The sequence below is a fragment of the Antechinus flavipes genome, chromosome 5 (genome assembly GCF_016432865.1).
Source record: "Antechinus flavipes isolate AdamAnt ecotype Samford, QLD, Australia chromosome 5, AdamAnt_v2, whole genome shotgun sequence".
In the NCBI taxonomy this organism is placed as follows: domain Eukaryota; kingdom Metazoa; phylum Chordata; class Mammalia; order Dasyuromorphia; family Dasyuridae; genus Antechinus; species Antechinus flavipes.
Genome location: NC_067402.1, coordinates 107,985,872 through 108,003,940, shown reverse-complemented (window position 1 = coordinate 108,003,940; position 18,069 = coordinate 107,985,872). Strand labels below are relative to the sequence as shown.

The 18,069-nt window shown below is 34.7% G+C and overlaps 1 protein-coding gene across 1 annotated transcript in view; it reads left to right on the top strand.

The window, feature by feature from the left end:
• NUP205 (nucleoporin 205) overlaps nucleotides 1–18,069 on the top strand; it is an 81,380-nt gene that overhangs the window by 15,636 nt on the left and 47,675 nt on the right. The window contains exons 9-17 of the mRNA XM_051963347.1: nucleotides 1,180–1,296; nucleotides 1,974–2,111; nucleotides 4,937–5,087; nucleotides 6,101–6,306; nucleotides 7,792–7,974; nucleotides 8,580–8,630; nucleotides 9,405–9,614; nucleotides 16,088–16,187; nucleotides 16,590–16,727. Coding sequence (XP_051819307.1) covers nucleotides 1,180–1,296; nucleotides 1,974–2,111; nucleotides 4,937–5,087; nucleotides 6,101–6,306; nucleotides 7,792–7,974; nucleotides 8,580–8,630; nucleotides 9,405–9,614; nucleotides 16,088–16,187; nucleotides 16,590–16,727 — 1,294 coding nt within the window. The remainder of the gene's footprint in view (nucleotides 1–1,179; nucleotides 1,297–1,973; nucleotides 2,112–4,936; nucleotides 5,088–6,100; nucleotides 6,307–7,791; nucleotides 7,975–8,579; nucleotides 8,631–9,404; nucleotides 9,615–16,087; nucleotides 16,188–16,589; nucleotides 16,728–18,069) is intronic.

The following is an 18,069-nucleotide window of genomic DNA, read 5'->3' as shown; positions in this document are numbered from 1 at the left end:
ATATAGTACATAGTACATAGTACATAAATGGATGATTCTGTGGACAGAAATGTATGAACAATATGGTTTCCAATGAGCAGTATTATAGAGCTGATTTTATTTCAACATTTTTACATATGAAATGGGAAAATGTCATCTTATAGATGACATCAAGTCCTTTTGGGTGCCAGACAATCCAGATGATCACCTATGAACATCTGCAAATTAGTAAACTTAGGGGAAAATACAGATTTTGCTTATTTAGTAATTTGACTTTAAACTTCTAAGAAGGAAGCCTCTTGGGTGCTATTTCCTAAAAATTTCAACTCAGTATGGTGCTACGGCCAAAAAAAGCTCACAAAATTTTTGAGGTTGTCAAGGAACAAGTTAAAAAAAACAACAACATACATTATTTAACCTCTCTCTTCAGTTTGCTCATCTGTAAAGATCTCTATATTCCTAAAATATATGGTCATAAGAATCTGAATAATCTTGCCATTGTAAAGGCCATGCGTGATGTCCATATTGAAATACATTTGTGCAGTGGTGCTTCTAGTAGTGGATAGAGCACTTCCCTGGAGTCAGGAGGAACTGAGTCCAAATTCAGCCTTAAACATTATTTAATACTTATTAGAGGTGTGACTCTGGGTGAGCAATTGCCTTAAACCTCCCTTCCCCCCAAAAAAATAAAATGAAATGTAATTTCATTTGCATGAAAAGGTAGCATTTCATTGGGAGTAAGGTCTGTTTTATTATTTTGAAGAAAATTAATAGTGTCCAAAAGAACTTTTCTGACTGGTTTGCTTTCTTTTCTGTTTTCATTGAACTGAAATTTTTGCTTGACAGCTACAAATTAAGTATTGAGCAAGCAGGAACATATGAAAATTTGATTTTGTGTGCATATTTGCAATGAATGTTTTGACTTTCATCTTTTCTTCTAAGACAATTGGGAATGGAAAGACTCAGGATTCTACTGTAGTACGTAGTACTGTTTTTAATGTGAAAATGGTATTCTATATCTGTAGCATGAAATGTTGTATACATTATTAAAAGTCGGCTGTAAATTTCTTCACTTCATTAAAATTGTACAACTAGGTTAAAAGAAACATTCTTTAATATTTAATCTTCTTAGGTAGGCTGCCTATTTTAAAAATTTCACTACCTTTAATAAGTGTCATTAACGTATAATGAATGTAATAGGTGAAACAGTTGAGAAATAGAGCAGATGAAGATGCTCGAATGATTCACATGAGTTTGCATATGGGTAATGACCTTCCTATTTCACTTCGGAGAGATCTGGAACATCTTATGCTTTTGGTAAGCCAGATTATTAGATACAATTTAACTTTTTTTTTTTTTGTCCTTATGAACTCAAATTATCTTAAGTTAACTCATACATGAAGAGAGAATGTACGAACTATCATTTCTTGTTTAATCATGAATATTTTAAATGTTATTTTACATTGAAATTATAGTATCTGAGTTTCATAGGAAAAGTTAGTGTGGAATGTGGATAATTGGAAGGAAGCCAAAATGTAACTTTCTTTATCTAAATTCAGCTTTCTGGTAATATTTAGCTTTCCTCAAGTACTTCCAGTTTTTAGTGTTTCCTCTTAATTTTTTTTTCTGGACTTGTTATTCATTAGTCCAAGGAATTCCCAGAAAAGAAATTCCTTTTACTGGACCATATAGGCATCTTTATGACAACTTGTAATGTCTTACTGGCCTGGGGCCATCTACAAATTAAATAAATTGCCTTGAGCCTTATGGGTAGTTTGTACCAGAGGTGGATCTTGAATACATATCTAGTACATGGTACAATTTCTCTTAATTACTTAGAAAAATCAGTTGCGGGATGGATTGGATAGAAGAGGAAGGGGAGGAATCAAGTCATTGACTCTTCATCAGACATCTGTGATTATTTAATAATTTATAACTATAGTTAGTAATTTAGCAAATATTTCCCCTCAAAATTCTTTGTTCCCAACTTGCAGATTGCTGAGCTGTATAAAAAAAACCCTTTCAATTTGGAGCTTGCTTTGGAATATTGGTGTCCTTCAGAACCTCTCCAGACTTCCACTATAATGGGATCCTATCTAGGGGTTGCTCATCAAAGACCCCCTCAACGCCAGGTGACTTATTCCTTTTGTTCTTTTGTTTAGTTAGATTTGTTAAGATATAGCCTTTAATTTGTGTCCCACTATTTTTAGTTATTTCCTTGGAACAAAAGACTGTACATAGTTATCAATAATCTATTTCCTTTTTCTATTTGTCTGGTTTCTAAATTTTCCAATGTTTTAAAATAATTGAAGCCTTTAATTTTATGTCACTCCAGATAATGTAGTTAGAATTAAGATCTGTCCATCTTTGGGCTTAAAAAAAGAAACAAGCCTTTTTAATAGATACTTTTTTTTCAGGTTGAACGATCTACCTTAGAGAGTTGTTTGTTGTTTTCTTAAAGCTCTAGAGAAATTGAAACTTACTTTGGGTAGCCCAATTGAGGTATAGTATTATAATTATAATATAGAATTCAAGAATTTTTTTAGTTCAGTGGAAATTTAGCAATCTATTTTAATCTGTTTTAATTGCTACATCTTATGGATGCTTAGTCCTTTATGGCCTTCCAGAGTCTCCTCTAACTGAATTCGTCTTTTTACTCAGTTTTTTGGGGACATAAAGACCAAATGGTTGACACTCCTCTCATAAAATTGGAAAGGAGGGTAGGCCAGAGTACAGAAGAAAAAATACTAGAGGTCATGGTAAATATTAATATGTTTCAGGTCAACAGTGTTGGGGTGTCAAGAATGAGCATGATGCTGGCATGTATTCTTAAAAAGCCTAATATATAAAGACTAAGAAATTGCTAAGTTGGGATTTGCATGACATTTAAAAAACCTGACATTGTCATCTCACCTTTTTGTGTGATTTGAAATTCTAAAAGTTACTGTAAAAATTTTTTTGTCGTTTAGTCTGGCCTATAATTTGTAATGGCCAAGTAGATAGTGTGCTGGAACTGACATCAGATCTGAGTTTAGATCTGGCCTCTGACACATCCTAGTTGTGTAACTATTCAAGTCACCTAATCTTTGCTTCCTTCAGTTTTCTCATCTGTAAAATGGGTATAATGGGTATAATAAGAGCATCTGTTTCAGAGGGTAGTCTTGAGAAAGCACTTGTAAAGCACTTTGCAAACTTTAAAGCCCTCTATAATTGCTAGATAATAGCCACTGGGGAAGGTATCCTGTATTTGGACTCAGAGGATTTGGCTTTGAGTTCTAACTCCTGCCACTTCCTGGTTGTATGACCTTGAGCAAGTCAACCTCTGGCTTCCGCTTCCTCTAAATGTTTCTAAACTTCTGTCTAAATTAGTGTGGGGATATGTATGGGATTCCACTACATATAGGCCAAGGGAAAAATAAAGAAGAAAAGAGAAGCAAAATGGCAAAGGAGAAAAAAAAATAGTATTGAGGGTTGGATATAGAGGTAAAATACCAACTCCATTATGTTATCCTGTTCCATATATTATCTTTTCCTAGTTTAACTAATGAATTGGACCAGGAGTGAACATTTACTTTTTTTAATCCCCAAATCTGCCTATGGATTTTTTGTGTTAGGTGAGTCATTTTCTAGAGTTCTCACTGGGAAACGAATGTGAACTATCTGCATTTTTGTTTTTCTTCCCGGGTTATTTATACCTTCTGAATCCAATTCTCCCTATGCAACAAGAGAACTGTTCGGTTCTGCAAACATATATTGTATCTAGGATATACTGCAACATATCCAACATATAAAGGACTGCTTGCCATCTAGGGGAGGGGGTGGAGGGAGGGAGGGAAAAAAAAAATCGGAACAGAAACGAGTGTCAATATAAAGTAATTATTAAATAAAAATTAAAAAAAAAATAAGAGTTCTCTTTTATATATTTTAGATGTCAGTTGCCTAGAAATATTCTTGGAACTTCATGAGGTTATTAGCATTGTGTAAACGTCACTTGAAGTTCATAAAACAATTCCTCTCAGTTTAAATTAATTCTTTTATACAGTTGGAAGTGAATTTATGACCAATAAGCATTTGAAAATTAACTTATTAGTCAGCAAACACTTATGTGGCAGGCACTGGGGATATAGAGACTGGCAAAAGACAGATTGTGCTCTCGGAGTTCATACTTTAAGAGGAAGTCAACCTGAAAATAACAAAGTAAACTATATTTATGTGTGTATGTATCCATATTTCTATATTTATACATGTATATAAATAATACACATAAGAATTAGAGATAATCAGCATTGTGAAGGTACTAAGATTAAATTTTAGAGTTTATAGAGTTAAGATTAAAGAACACTGAGAAAAGCCTCCTATATAAGGAAGCCAGGAAAGCCAGGAGGCAGAAATGAGAAGGGAAGATAGCAGACTCTGCAGGACAATCAGTGAAAATATCTTGAATCTGAATATGACCATGGAAATGAGTAAGGTATAAGAATTCTGGATAGCTTGGGACAAGGGCTACAGGTTATAAAGGGCTTTGAAACCAAACAGAGGATTTTATATTGGATTCTGGAGATGATAGGGAGCTATTGAGCAGAGAAATAGTATCATTGACCTTATACTTTAGGAAGGTTCCTTTGTCAGCTGAGTAAAGAATGCACTGAAGTGAAAAGAGATTTGTGTCAGGAAGACCAACCAGCAACTGTAGTAGCTGTAGTCCAAGTAGGAGGTGATAAACCAGAATGGTAGCAGTGTCAGGAGAGAAGAGAATGTAGAGGAGAGAGAGATATTATGAAGATAGAAGTAATAAGGTTTGAAAGCTGAGTGAACATTGAGAAAATGGGTTAAAAATGTTATGTGGGTTGGGAGCCTCCTGTTAAACTGGAACTGTTAATGGATTTTAAACTGAACTATTTTAATATGGAGCAAAGATATATTTATTGTAAACTACAGACTTTTTTTTCTTTTTCAGGTTGTTTTATCAAAGTTTGTTAGGCAAATGGGAGACCTACTTCCTCCTACTATTTATATTCCATATCTGAAAATGCTCCAGGGATTGGCCAGTGGGCCGCAGTGTGCTCATTACTGTTTCAGTTTGTTGAAAGTCAATGGCAGTAGTCATGGTAAGAGAATTCAGAAATTTTCCAAACTGGTTGTAGCACCCCTAGGCAAAATATCCCCATATTTCTATAAGTACTGATGAAATTTCATATGGTAGTATTTATTTTCTATGTATATTAATTTTTTTTTCAATATTTATTGTCAATATTAAACAAGATAGGAAGTGACAAGATTAGGCTGATCTGTGGTGGTGAAAACCAGTAGACAGGGCAGTGTTTTGTTCCATTTTAAAATATGATTCTGTTTGCCATTTTTTCAAGGTCACATCTATTGTCAAAAGCAAAGTGTATTTATACACCTAGTCTTCCTGCACAGTTCAGAGTTTACAATATTTTACTCAGTTTGATTGTTTTTTCCCCAGGCTTTCTCAAATTTTTTCATTTAATTTAGGTTATAAGTTGACATAATCTGATCAGTACAGGTCTTAGCAAAACCAGTATTTCATAGTCCTAATGTAGGTCCTAATCCTAATACTTCAGAAATTTGGGAAACTTTAGATCTGTGCATTTATCATTCTAATTATTCCCTTTAGTGGTGCAAGTTGCATCTATTTATGCCCTATTCCATTGCACACTTTTGTCCACATACTCTCATAAATCCTTCATGGGAGCTACACCCATTGTCCAAGACTATCCTCTGAGCACACAATATGTCTGTCACCTCTCATGATATGCAATAATAAAATTTAATTTGAAAATGCTATCCCTTCACAATACTATACATTGCATTATGGAATACTTTTTTGCTCTTTGTGGAAAGAGCAACCCTTTTTATAGCTATATGATGATACTTTGTTATCAAAGAGGGACTTTAATCATGAGCTAATTGATACATTGGCATGATCTCATTAGACAATGTACGAAAATTAATCTGAAGGTCTGAAAGAGTGATGGAGAGAATACAATATAATAACCAACAAAGGTAGAATCAGGCAGAAAAAGTTTTTTTTTTTTTAAAGTTGTTTTTCAACTTTTGTTTCTAAGCAATTAAGAAATAGTATATTGTGTCTTAACAGCTGAAAACATTCAAGGAGCGGGTGGCAGTCCTGTGTCTTGGGAACATTTCTTTCACTCTTTGATGTTGTATCATGAACATTTAAGGAAAGATCTCCCAAGTGCAGATAGTGTCCAGTACCGGCATCTTCCTTTACGAGGCATCACCCAGAAAGAGCAGGACGGATTGATTGCTTTTTTGCAGCTTACAACTACAATCATTACATGGGTAGGTAATCAGATTAATAGACTTCTATCTATGTGCTCTTTGCTAGATGGAGTAGATTTCTGTAATTAAAACCATAGAGTGATAAATATGACATGCACCTAACATACCATAATGATCTCCGTGTCTGGTGGAGGCATACACAGGTTCATTAGGACAAACTAAACACTAGAAATGTCAGTAAGAAAAACATTTTGGTATAAAGAAGGACTTTTTAACAAAGTATTAATAAAGTCAAAATATAATCCATAATTTTGGAATTATACTCTTGCTGATGTTTAAAACTCATTGCTATTACTTCAGCAGTGGGATCTATGCTAGTGAATACTTTTCTGTGTTGATAGTAAGAATTCTCCAAGGAGCTCAATTCTGAAGCCTTGTAATAGCATAGAAGGGACCCTGTGTTCTTAAGGGTTGTGCTGGCAGAGCACAAGGACAAGTCCTACTAAGTGAATTTTCAGGATGGGCTTAGTGTAAAGGGCGGGATATAAATTTGAAAAAAGTTCATTACTAGCTGGCAAAGTGCTTAAGACTTTTTGGCTAAAATAGCTCTCAAAGACCTGTTAAGGGTAGAGAAGTAGCAGGCTATATTAACAAAATTATAGATGCTTAATTCAGAATTAATGACTTGGTTTCTTTGTTCATCTCTGTAAGTTCTGCAAGTCAGTTCTGCAAGTACTAGATATGTTTTTATAAAACATTATTTTAAGGAGATCAGAATAAGTTTAGTTTCCTTAGTCTAGCATTTTAGATTTATTACCTGATGGGCCCAGCTTACCTGTTCTGTTTTTTTATTTTCCAAAATAGTCCAATAGATTCAATCCAATAAGTCAAGCTATTGTTCTGCATACTCTCTAGGCCCATTTATGTTTTTGTCCCTTTGTTCATGTCCATATACAGTATTCTCCCCTCCCCCTCTTTGCCCCAGCTCTCCCCTTGGCAATAGAGATTTTATATTTGCAGTCCCACATCACCTTTACTTTTAATGTCCTCAGCACTTAGCTGAGCCTTTGTTGTCATATAAATTCCTGCTTGTTTAGAGTTGTTCTTTAGGGTTTCATGGTCTTATATCAGTAGTAATAACAGCTGATATTTGTATACTGCTTTAAAGATTTAAAATTTCCAGCTGCACAAGAGAAATCAGAAAGGAAAAAAAAAGTAAGAAAATAAAAAGCAAATAAATAACAACCAAAAAGGTGAAAATACTATGTAGTAATCCACATTCATCCCCATGGCCTTCTCTCTGGGGGCAGATGGCTCTCTCCATCACAACTCTATTGGAATTGGCCTGTATCACCCCATTGTTGAAAAGAGCCACATCCATCAGAATTGAACATCACATAATCTTGTTGCTGTGTACAATGTTCTCTTGGTTCTACTTCACTTAGCATCAGGTCATGTAACTGATATTTTCTTAAATCAGTAATAAAACCAAGGTCCTAAAATTGGGTGCCTTTTGATTTTTTATTTCTGTGTTTAATTCTTAAGAGTGAGAATGCTCGTTTGGCTCTCTGTGAGCATCCTCAGTGGACTCCTGTGGTTGTCATCCTGGGACTCCTGCAATGTAGCATCCCTCCTATTTTGAAAGCTGAGTTATTGAAGACACTTACAGCCTTTGGAAAATCTCCTGAAATTGCTGCTTCCCTCTGGCAGTCTTTGGAATATACACAGGTAACCTAAATCTCAACTCATATGCTTTTCTAAATGTACTTTGTAGAGTAATGCCTATTAGTAATAATGCCAACAAAAACAGACTTAAAGCATTATTGTATATCAGTTGTATGTTCAGTCATAGTATAGGACTGGAAATGAGTAGGCTTGAGTTTTGTTATGAATGCTCATCTGTAAAATGAGCTGGACAAGAAAATGGTAAACTTCTCTTGTATCTTTGCCAAGAAAACCCCATAGACAATCAAGAAATATTGGACGTGACTGAAATGACCAAACCAGCAACAACAAGGGTCTATTGGTAAATTCACATTTAAAAATCAGCAGTTCATTATTAATAAGATTCATTCTAGAAATACCTTTTCATTTTCCGTTACTGGAGTAATGAGAAAAGGGTTTGTTTGTTGCTAATATTTGAGAATTGCTAAAAACCTATTTAATTGACATACCTTTAATTGAAAGGGAGAAACTTCAGAAGTACTATTTTAAAGTCAGTGGACTTGTAAAATATAATCAAACATGGTACCTGTGATAACCAGCAATGGTTTTTACATTGCTTCATGAACACAATAGAAATGTTTCTAATTTCTTTTTCTTATTGTTAAAAGATATTACAGACTGTAAGGATTCCAAGCCAGAGACAAGCAATTGGCATTGAGGTAAATAGTTCTTGTTAGCCAAAATGTTAACTTCATAAATTTCACTGAATGTTGGGGAAAGCTGTAAGAAATTTGTTTTTTTGTTATCATATTGCTATATTATTTTCAGATTTTATGTATTTCCCATTCAAGATTTAGAAGTTTTCTAAAAGTGCTGAATTGAAACAAATTCTGCATAGATTTGAATTTAAATTAAAGCTAACAGAGTACTTGATTTATAAAGACTCTTTTAATGGAATTTCAGAATTGCAGATGGATTATTGTCTATTTTGTTCAGCCATGTGAGCTGTTATTTCTAGATTCTAGAGTCAGGTTATTTGAGTCAATCTATTAAAGTCAGAATGTACTTCTTTTGGTTTTACTTCCAGTGTTTTAGTTTTAGTCTTTTAAATTTCTTTTAGTAAAGTTAAAAGGTATTTGGAGATGTACAATGCAGTTTATCAAAAAGGACACTGGGTTGAAAAATTAGAAAGTAATTTACAGTATACATCTAATGCTTTGAGAGAGATATGTTTGTGTATGTGTACTGGTGTATGATGACACGTGATATACACATGTGTAATATGTATATGTGGATATGTACACATAATATACATGTGTTCTAACCCTTATTTTCATTTATTTGAAACATGAACATATTTGTTATTTTTGTTATTTCACATCTTGCAAGAATGTTATAATGTTTTTTAATGGCTTGAGTGCCTTAGCTTCTGTTTTTTGAATGTGAATTTTTTTTTTAACTTTTGTTTTCAATGTTTGTTTCCATTGGTTAAGGTTGAACTAAATGAAATAGAATCAAGGTGTGAAGAATATCCACTGACAAGGGCCTTTTGTCAGCTTATTAGCACACTAGTAGAAAGTTCATTTCCATCTAACTTGGGGGCTGGACTACGTCCACCTGGCTTTGATCCATACTTGCAGTTCCTCAGGGATTCTGTGTTTCTTCGATTTCGCACCAGAGCTTATCGCAGAGCAGCTGAAAAGGTAACTTCTTTAATATTGATTTTCTTTTCCTTTTTTTTTTTTTTAATATTGCTGGCCTTTGTGAAAAAGAAACTTTTTAAAATTGTTGTTGAATGAATAAAAAGAATTTATTAAACTCTTACTATTACAAAATTAAGAAGGGAGATAGTCCTTACCTTCAGGAAGCTTACATTCTCACAGGAAGAAACAAAACCTATAGAGGAGTGGTTGTCAGAGAAAGATAATTTTATTTTTCCAAATAAATTTTAATTTTATTTAATTTTATTTTTCCAAATATGTGCAAAGATAGTTTTCAACATTCACTTTTGAAAAACCTTACATTTGGTGTAGGGATTTCCGGGGGCGGAGCCAAGATGGCTGAGCAGGCACACACGACTCTCTAAGCTCCTCTCCTTCCCTTCATAACCAACTATTTAATCCAGCCTCAAAAATAGCTCTTCACTGCTTAAATTCATGAAGATGAGAAGCACTACAACTTACCAGCCAAAGTCAATCCGGAAACTGGCCAGGAAAGATTTATCCTGAGGGGCCAGGAACAGACTAGCACAGGCAGTGAGAGACTAGTGTCCTGAGCAGACCAGGGGCGGGGGTGATCTCTGTGGCTAGAGAAATTATAGAGATGACTCTGCTGTAGGCTGACTGCTCTGCCTTGATTACAAAGCAGTAAACTGGCAGTGAAATTAAAGCCTACCACAGAGGGTCCTCTAAAAATCACGAGAACCTAACAAGATCTGGCTGTAACCCCTCAAACCCAGAAGTGACTCAGGCAGACTGTAAGGCAGCCCTGCAGCCACGTCCTGCAGGCTTTTGCAGGGGCAGTTACTAATCTGCACTGCAGGGCAGCCTCTAATCGACAGAGTGGGGGGCTCAACCTGGGGCAATAGAACCCCAGTGGAATCCATTCACTGCTCAGCTGCTGTATAATACCACAGCCCCAGGTCGAGATTTGGCTTGGGAAGTGAAACTCTCACTGCTCAGCTTCTAGCCCCAGGGCAGTCATTATCTCACACAGCAGGGGTTCTTTCCAGGGTACTTTCCCAGCTCCACCCTGCAGGCCTGAGTTACTCCTGGGTGGGGAACGCTTTCCCAGAGCACTCCAGTACCTTGCTGCTTTTTGTAACTAGCTGGCAGGACAGCTACCCATCCATATACCTTTCACTGCTCTGCAGAGGAAGCTGGCCCCTTCTGGCCCTGAAGGCAGACTTTACAGTCTTTAACAAAATGAGTAAAAAAATCAAAAGAATGATTTATAGTTTCTATACAGAAAAAGAACAGCTTTTCAACCCTGAAGAGACTAATAGCAGACAGTCTCCAGACAATTGTTGGTCTCCAATACAAAAGGCTCTCCTAGAAGAGACTATTAAAAACCTTAAAAGAGAGAGCTAGAAGAGAAATGGAGAAAGGAAAGAGAAGCTATGCAAGAGAGCAACAACTTCCTAAAATGTGAATTGGAAAAGATAAAAAACTCCCAAGAAGTGCAGGGAAACAGAATTTGCGAATTGGAAAAAGAAAATAACTCACTAAAAAAAAAAAATTTAGTGAAATGGAAAAAAATTCCATAGAGCAAAACAACTCAATTGGACATATACAAAAAGAAGTAAAAAAAGCTAATGAAGAAAATAACTCACTAAAAATCAGAACTGAACAAATAGAAATGACTGAGTCATTGAGACATCAAGAATCAGTCGAGCAAAACCAAAAAAAATGAAAGATTGGGAAAAAATGTCAAATATTTACTTGGAAAAACAACAGACCTGGAAAATAGATCTAGGAGAGATAACCTGAGGATCATCGGACTACCAGAAAATTATGATGAAAAAAAGAGCCTAGATACTATTTTACAGGAAATCATCAAAGAGAACTGCCCAGAAGTAATAGAACCGGAAGGGGAAATAGGCGTTGAAAGAATTCATCGGACACCTTCTGAAAAAGACCCTAAAATAAAGACTCTTAAGGAATGTTGTGGCCAAACTTCAGAATTTTCAGACTAAAGAAAAAATTTTACAAGCAGCCAGGAAAAAACAGTTCAAATACCGAGATGCCACAATAAGGGTCACACAAGATCTGGCTGCCTCAACATTAAAGGATCGAAGGGCTTGGAATCAGATATTCTGAAAGGCAAAAGAACTTGGAATGCAGCCAAGAATAAACTACCCACCTAAGCTGAATATTTTTTTCCATGGAAGAAGATCGACATTTAATGGAATAGAGGAATTCCATCTGTTTCTAAGGAAAAAACCAGACTTAAACAAAAAATTTGATCTCCAACAACAATGGGAATCAAGAGAAGTAGAAAAAGGAGAAACTAGACAACATAGTAAAGTAAGAGAATACAGTTCAACCTAACTCCTCCTACAACTACTTCAACAAAGATGAGAAATTGAAGGATACACTGTCAGACTCTTCAAAGTCAATGTTCTTTTCACTTGCCATTGTGCTTCCCATGGTCAGGCATACTGTAACATGCCCTTGACTCCTGTGCCTCCAAATCCTGTATTTGGAGATGACCAAATAAATGTCTCCTCCCCAACCCACTCACAAAAAAAAAAAAAAAAAAGATGGAGCACAGGACCTGGAGTCAAGAAGAACTGAATTCAAATCTAGCCTCACATCCTGCTTAGTCCTGGACAAGTCATTTTACCTCTGACTATCTGACAAAATGGATCCACTGGCTCCACTAGGGAAGATCTCTGCCAAGAAAAGGCCAAATGGGGACAACAAGGACTGGACATGGCTGTCACAACTGAGCAACAACCAGAGAGAAGTTTTCCTGAGGCCAGGCCCAGCCTTCTAGCCACTGTGCCATCCAAAATGCCCTTATTAATATGCCTATTAGCAACCTTTGTGTTATATATGTTTATTTTAATATGTGCCTATTAACAATCTTTGTGTTATATGTTATATATTAATTTTAATGTGTGCCTATTAACAATTTTGTATTATCTTAATTTTTAATATATGCCTATTAAAATTTCTGTTTTATAGAAAAAAAAAAAAGAAAAACCTTACATTCCATATTTTTCTCCTTCCCTCCTCTCACCCCCTTCCATAGTCAGGAAACAATCTAGTATAGGTGAAAGGAAAAAAAACCCAACAGCAACAACAACAAAAAGGTCAAAATACTATACTTTGATTGACATTCCATCTCCACGTTTCTCTCTGGATGTGGATGGCTCTTATCGCAAGTTTATTGGAATTGCCTTGAAAAAGAGCTAACTCCATCATAGTTAATCATCACATAATCTTGTTGCTATGTACAGTGTTCTCTTGGTTCTGCTCACTTCACTCAGCATCAGTTCATGTAAGTCCAGGTTTTTCTGAAATCAACCTGCTCATAATTTCTTATACACAGTAATATTCCATAGCATTCATATGCCATAACTTAGTTCAGCCATTTTCCATCTAGAAATTCAGTTTCTAGTTTGTTGCCACTACAAAAACGGCTGCTACATACATATTTGTACATATTTTCCCTAAAAAAAAGTAACTTCTAATAGGGATATAGGCCTTTTTAAAAAAAATTATATTTGTTGACCTGCTATTCTATTAAAAATAGCAGTCGGAAGATACAGTGATATTCACTGGAGCAATTTTTATCTCATTTTATATTGCACATCAGAATTTTTTCTGTGAATCAAAAAAAAGATTGGTTTTTGCAGTTAAAGCCAGAGCATTTCGTTTGTAGGAGCCTTCTTTGTAGTGGCCAGAAACTGGAAACTGAGTGGATGCCATCAGTTGGATAATGTGCTGAGTAGATGCCCATCAATTGGATAAAATTCTGATGGACGTGGCCCTCTTCAACAATGAGATGAACGAAATCAGTTCCAATAGAGCAGTAATGAAATGAACCAGCTACACCCAGCAAAAGAACTATGGGAAATGAGTATGAACCACTACATAGAATTTCCAATCCCTCTATTTTTATCCGCCTGCATTTTTGATTTCTTTCACAGGTTAATTGTACACTATTTCAAAATCCGATTCTTTTTGTAGAGCAAAATAACTGTATGGACATGTATACATGTATTGTATTTAACATATACTTTAACGTATTTAACATGTATTGGTCAACCTGCCATCTGGGGGAGGGAGTGGGAGGAAGGAGGGGAAAAATTAGAACAAAAGGTTTTGTTTAGTATTATTGTTGAAGTATATAATGATCTCCTGGTCCTACTCTTTTCACTCAGCATCAGTTCATATAAGTCTCTCCAGGCCTTTCTGAAATCTTCCTGTTGGTCATTTCTTACAGAATAATAATATTCCATAACATTCATATTCCACAATTTATTCAGCCATTCTCCAATTGATGGGCATCCCTCAAGTTTCCAGTTTCTAGCTACTACAAAGTGAGCTGCCACAACAGCATATACAGGTTCCTTTCCCTCCTTGAAGGCCTCTTTGGGATATAAATCCAGTAGTAACACTGCTGGATCAAATGGTATGCACAGTTTGATAACTTTTTGAGCATAGTTCCAAATTGCTCTCCAGAATGGCTGGATGTATTCACAATTCCACCAACAACGTATCAGTGTCCTAGTTTTCCCACATCCAACATTCACTATTATCTTTTCTTGTCATCCTAGCCAATCTGAGAGATGTGTAGTGGTATTTCAGAGTTGTCTTAATTTGCATTTCTCTCAAATTACCCTGGCATGAGTTCTAGCAATAAAAAGTTATTTAAAAAAAATTTTTTTTGCATTTCTCTGATCAATAGTGAATTAGAGCACCTTTTCATATGACTAGAAATAGTTTCAATTTCTTCATCTGAAAATTGTCTGTTCATATCCTTTGACCATTTAGCAGTTGGAGAATGGCTTGATTTATATAGACAGTTTTCTTAATGACTTTAAGCATGAAAGGATTAATGGGGATGGTAGCATGCTTGAGAGTTTTTTAAGGATAATAGAGATTTGGCCATTTTTGTTGGCATCAGGAAAGCAACTTATAGAGAGAGAGAGAAAAGGAGAGATTGAAGATTAGTGAGAGTAGGGGGGCACTGTGCTGGAAAAGACAGGATGGAATGAGAGCAATTGCATGTATGTAGAGGGATATGACTTAGCAAAGAGGAAGATACGTCTTCATGTATGAATGGAGTGAATCAAGAGATAATGGAGAAAGCTATCAGTGATGTTAGATAGGAATGGGATGCCATATAATGTTTGAAAAGTAATGAAAAGATTTTGAATCTTGTTATATTGAATTGTTTAAGGAGATGTCAGAAGGATTGACTTGTTACATGATTATGCGACATAAATTTGTAATGGTCTTAGTCAACATGTGATTTTTCTGATTTTTCCTAATTTTCTTTAAAAGCATGTGAATAGTGATGTCACCTGGTGATGGGAATAATCCAAAGTTGATTTGGGAAAGCATTATCTGCAACAGAATAAAGGAGTAAAGGACTCAAGAGGAGATGAACTGGTTTTTTACCAACAGGTTGAGATAGAAAGGGATGCAAGTTCTGGGAAAGAACTGAGGGATGGATAGAGGAATTGGAAAATATGATCAAGATGAAGAGAGGATTAAGAGTTGTAAAGCTGAGGGAAAAATTAAAGATTGTGATCAGGTAAAGGAACATGAAAGTGGAATACTTGTGGGTGATGATAAGGAAAAGTAGATCAAAATTAAATTCATTTTTGTGTCTGGCTGAGGTTGAGAAGTGCCAGTATATTTGATAAAGTCCCCTCGTAGGAGTACAAGAGTTAGGCACTAATTTCATTGTGGAAGCCACATTTTCTGCCTTTTACAGTTACCATTTTATCTATGCCGTTTTCTTTTTTACTCCATCAATTTTTCATTTACATATTAGAAGATGTTCAAAGATGTTGGCTTCTCACAGGGCATAATTAGTGCTTTGGAGTGGATTAGGTGCATACAAGTATCACTTGAGAATTTTCAAGCTCTAGTACACTTGAGTGAGTCACATGCTAGATCAATCTATCATCAAACATCTTCAAAATATGGAAAGTTGGGGCTGTTTTGGTGGGGAGAAAGGCAAAGGATAAAATATAGTTTCAAAATATGAAATACTGAAATTTTTTAAATTGGAATTGTATGAAAGGTTAAAACTTCATGAGGAGCCAGAGTCCATATTTGGTTTTACACAGTCAGCAGATATGGTAAAATATTGTTCTTTAAGGTAAAAGGCAGTTTTTTGTTTTAAAAAATTTCTCATGTGATGAATGTAATATACATAATTATTTACCTGTATAAATATTCATATAAATAAATAAGCCTCAATTTTGACTAACACATTCTTACACATGAAATACAGGAAAATGATAAAACAAAAGACATATTTCTTTATTTGCTTTTTATGGGGGAAGATCAAGAATGTAAAATGAGTCAAATGCCATCAAGAAAAGTATTTTTTTCCATAGTCATAAATTAGATTCATTGTTTTCTTTCTATCCTGCCAACTCTCACCCCCTTAATGCTACCTTAATGAAAATTATTTGATTTTCTTTTCTTAGTGGGAAGTTGCTGAAGTGGTGCTTGAGGTGTTTTATAAACTGCTCAGAGATTATGAACCCCAGATGGAAGATTTTGTGGATCAGTTTGTAGAATTGCGAGGTAATTTGCTTCTTTTTATTTTAAATTACTTTTAATTTTGAAACATTGGATATTTTACTTTTGTAGTTTGAAAGTTAAAAATTAGGTATTTAAAAACATTTTTCACTTTTGACATGTTTGTCACATCAGAAAATTTGGTTCAGATCCTTTCACCAAGCATGGATACTTCTTTATGGAGTTATTGAGCAATTACGTGTGCAGAAGCATACTTAATGAAATTTCTCCCTACAAAGCCCCCTACAAACAAAAGTAATCATTTATATTAGATTTTACTTCGTAGTATTGCAAAGATTGTACATGGATATGCTATTTGGGGGCTGGTTATTATAAAACAATAAACAATAGGTTAATTTTTGATATTTGAATACCTGAACGAAGAATATGAAGATTATTTCTTTTTAGGTGAAGAAATCATAGCATATAAACCTCCAGGATTTAGTTTGATGTATCATCTTCTGAATGAGTCACCAATGCTGGAACTCTCTCTTAGTTTGTTGGAAGAAGGGGTTAAACAGCTTGATACCTATGCACCTTTTCCTGGTATGTATCTGGATGCTGTTTCTTACACATATACAACTATTTATATCATTTTAGGAATTACTGCCTAATCCCTAAGGATTCAACATTATATAAATTTTTATTGGTTCACACTCACAAACATAAATTATATAATTTCATTTCTCTGAAGTTGGAATATAAAGATCTGCCAAAATTATTGTAATCCAGAAAAATTTGTTGTAAAGTGCATATCTGTTGAATATGTATTTTATTAAAAGAACAATTAATCTGAGGATATAATAAAATCATCTGTAGTGTCAAGCCTTTTAAGACTATTCAAAGAAAATATGCTAAGTATGATTGTAAAAGTAGCAAAATAGTTTTACCAGTTTTTCACTGCCTTTGGATCAAGTTTGACACTTCTTATAAAACTTTTCATTCATGATAAATAAATTGACTCATTTCCCCCATCATTTGTCTTTTCTGGATACCTTCATCTTATATTTGTGTGGCATATTTCCTTATTTTTTGATTGGAGAAAATAGTATAAAATCTATCCTCTGTCTACTAGAATATGTTGCTCAGTAACAACAGGGTACTTTTCTTATCAACCTCTGAAAATTATTAGATTTATGTTTTAGTATTCCTGAAAGGATTGTGTTCATTCTGAACAATCAGACATGAAAATATTATCTCTTGAATTCAATTTTTTAAAAAATTAAATGGTTGCTAAAATTTAGTTATAAATATGCTTCAGGGGATTATAGCATCAGGGAGAAAATGGCAGATCACTTATGTTTTCATGAGAACTTGATGAGAATTTTGATGGGAAGTGAATATAAACTGCTTGCATTTTTGTTTTCCTTCCCGGATTATTTATACCTTCTGAATTCAATTCTCCCTGTTCAACAAGAAAACTGTTTGGTTCTGCACACATATGTTGTATCTAGGATATACTGTAACCTATTCAACATGTAAAGGACTGCTTGCCATCTGGGGGAGGGGGTGGAGGAAGGGAGGGGAAAAATCGGAACAGAAGTGAATGCAAGGGATAATGCTATAAAAAATTACCCTGGCATGAGTTCTATCAATAAAAAGTTATTAAAAAAAAAGAGAGAGAGAGAATTTTGAGTGATGCTGGTCCTTTGTGACTCACTTTGTAAATTTTGTATACTTCAGATTCAGTTCAGTGATAAATGAATTTCTGAAATTCATGAATGAAGTTAATAAATTGTTTGCTATCATGGTTTAATATTTTTTCTATAGAATCACCTGTTTGAATTGTGTTAGATTAAAACATTTGTAAAATTATTCTATGGGGAATAGATATGTGGATATGGGTTTTGAATCTGTATCAGATGATAATGGGACCATTTATCCTATC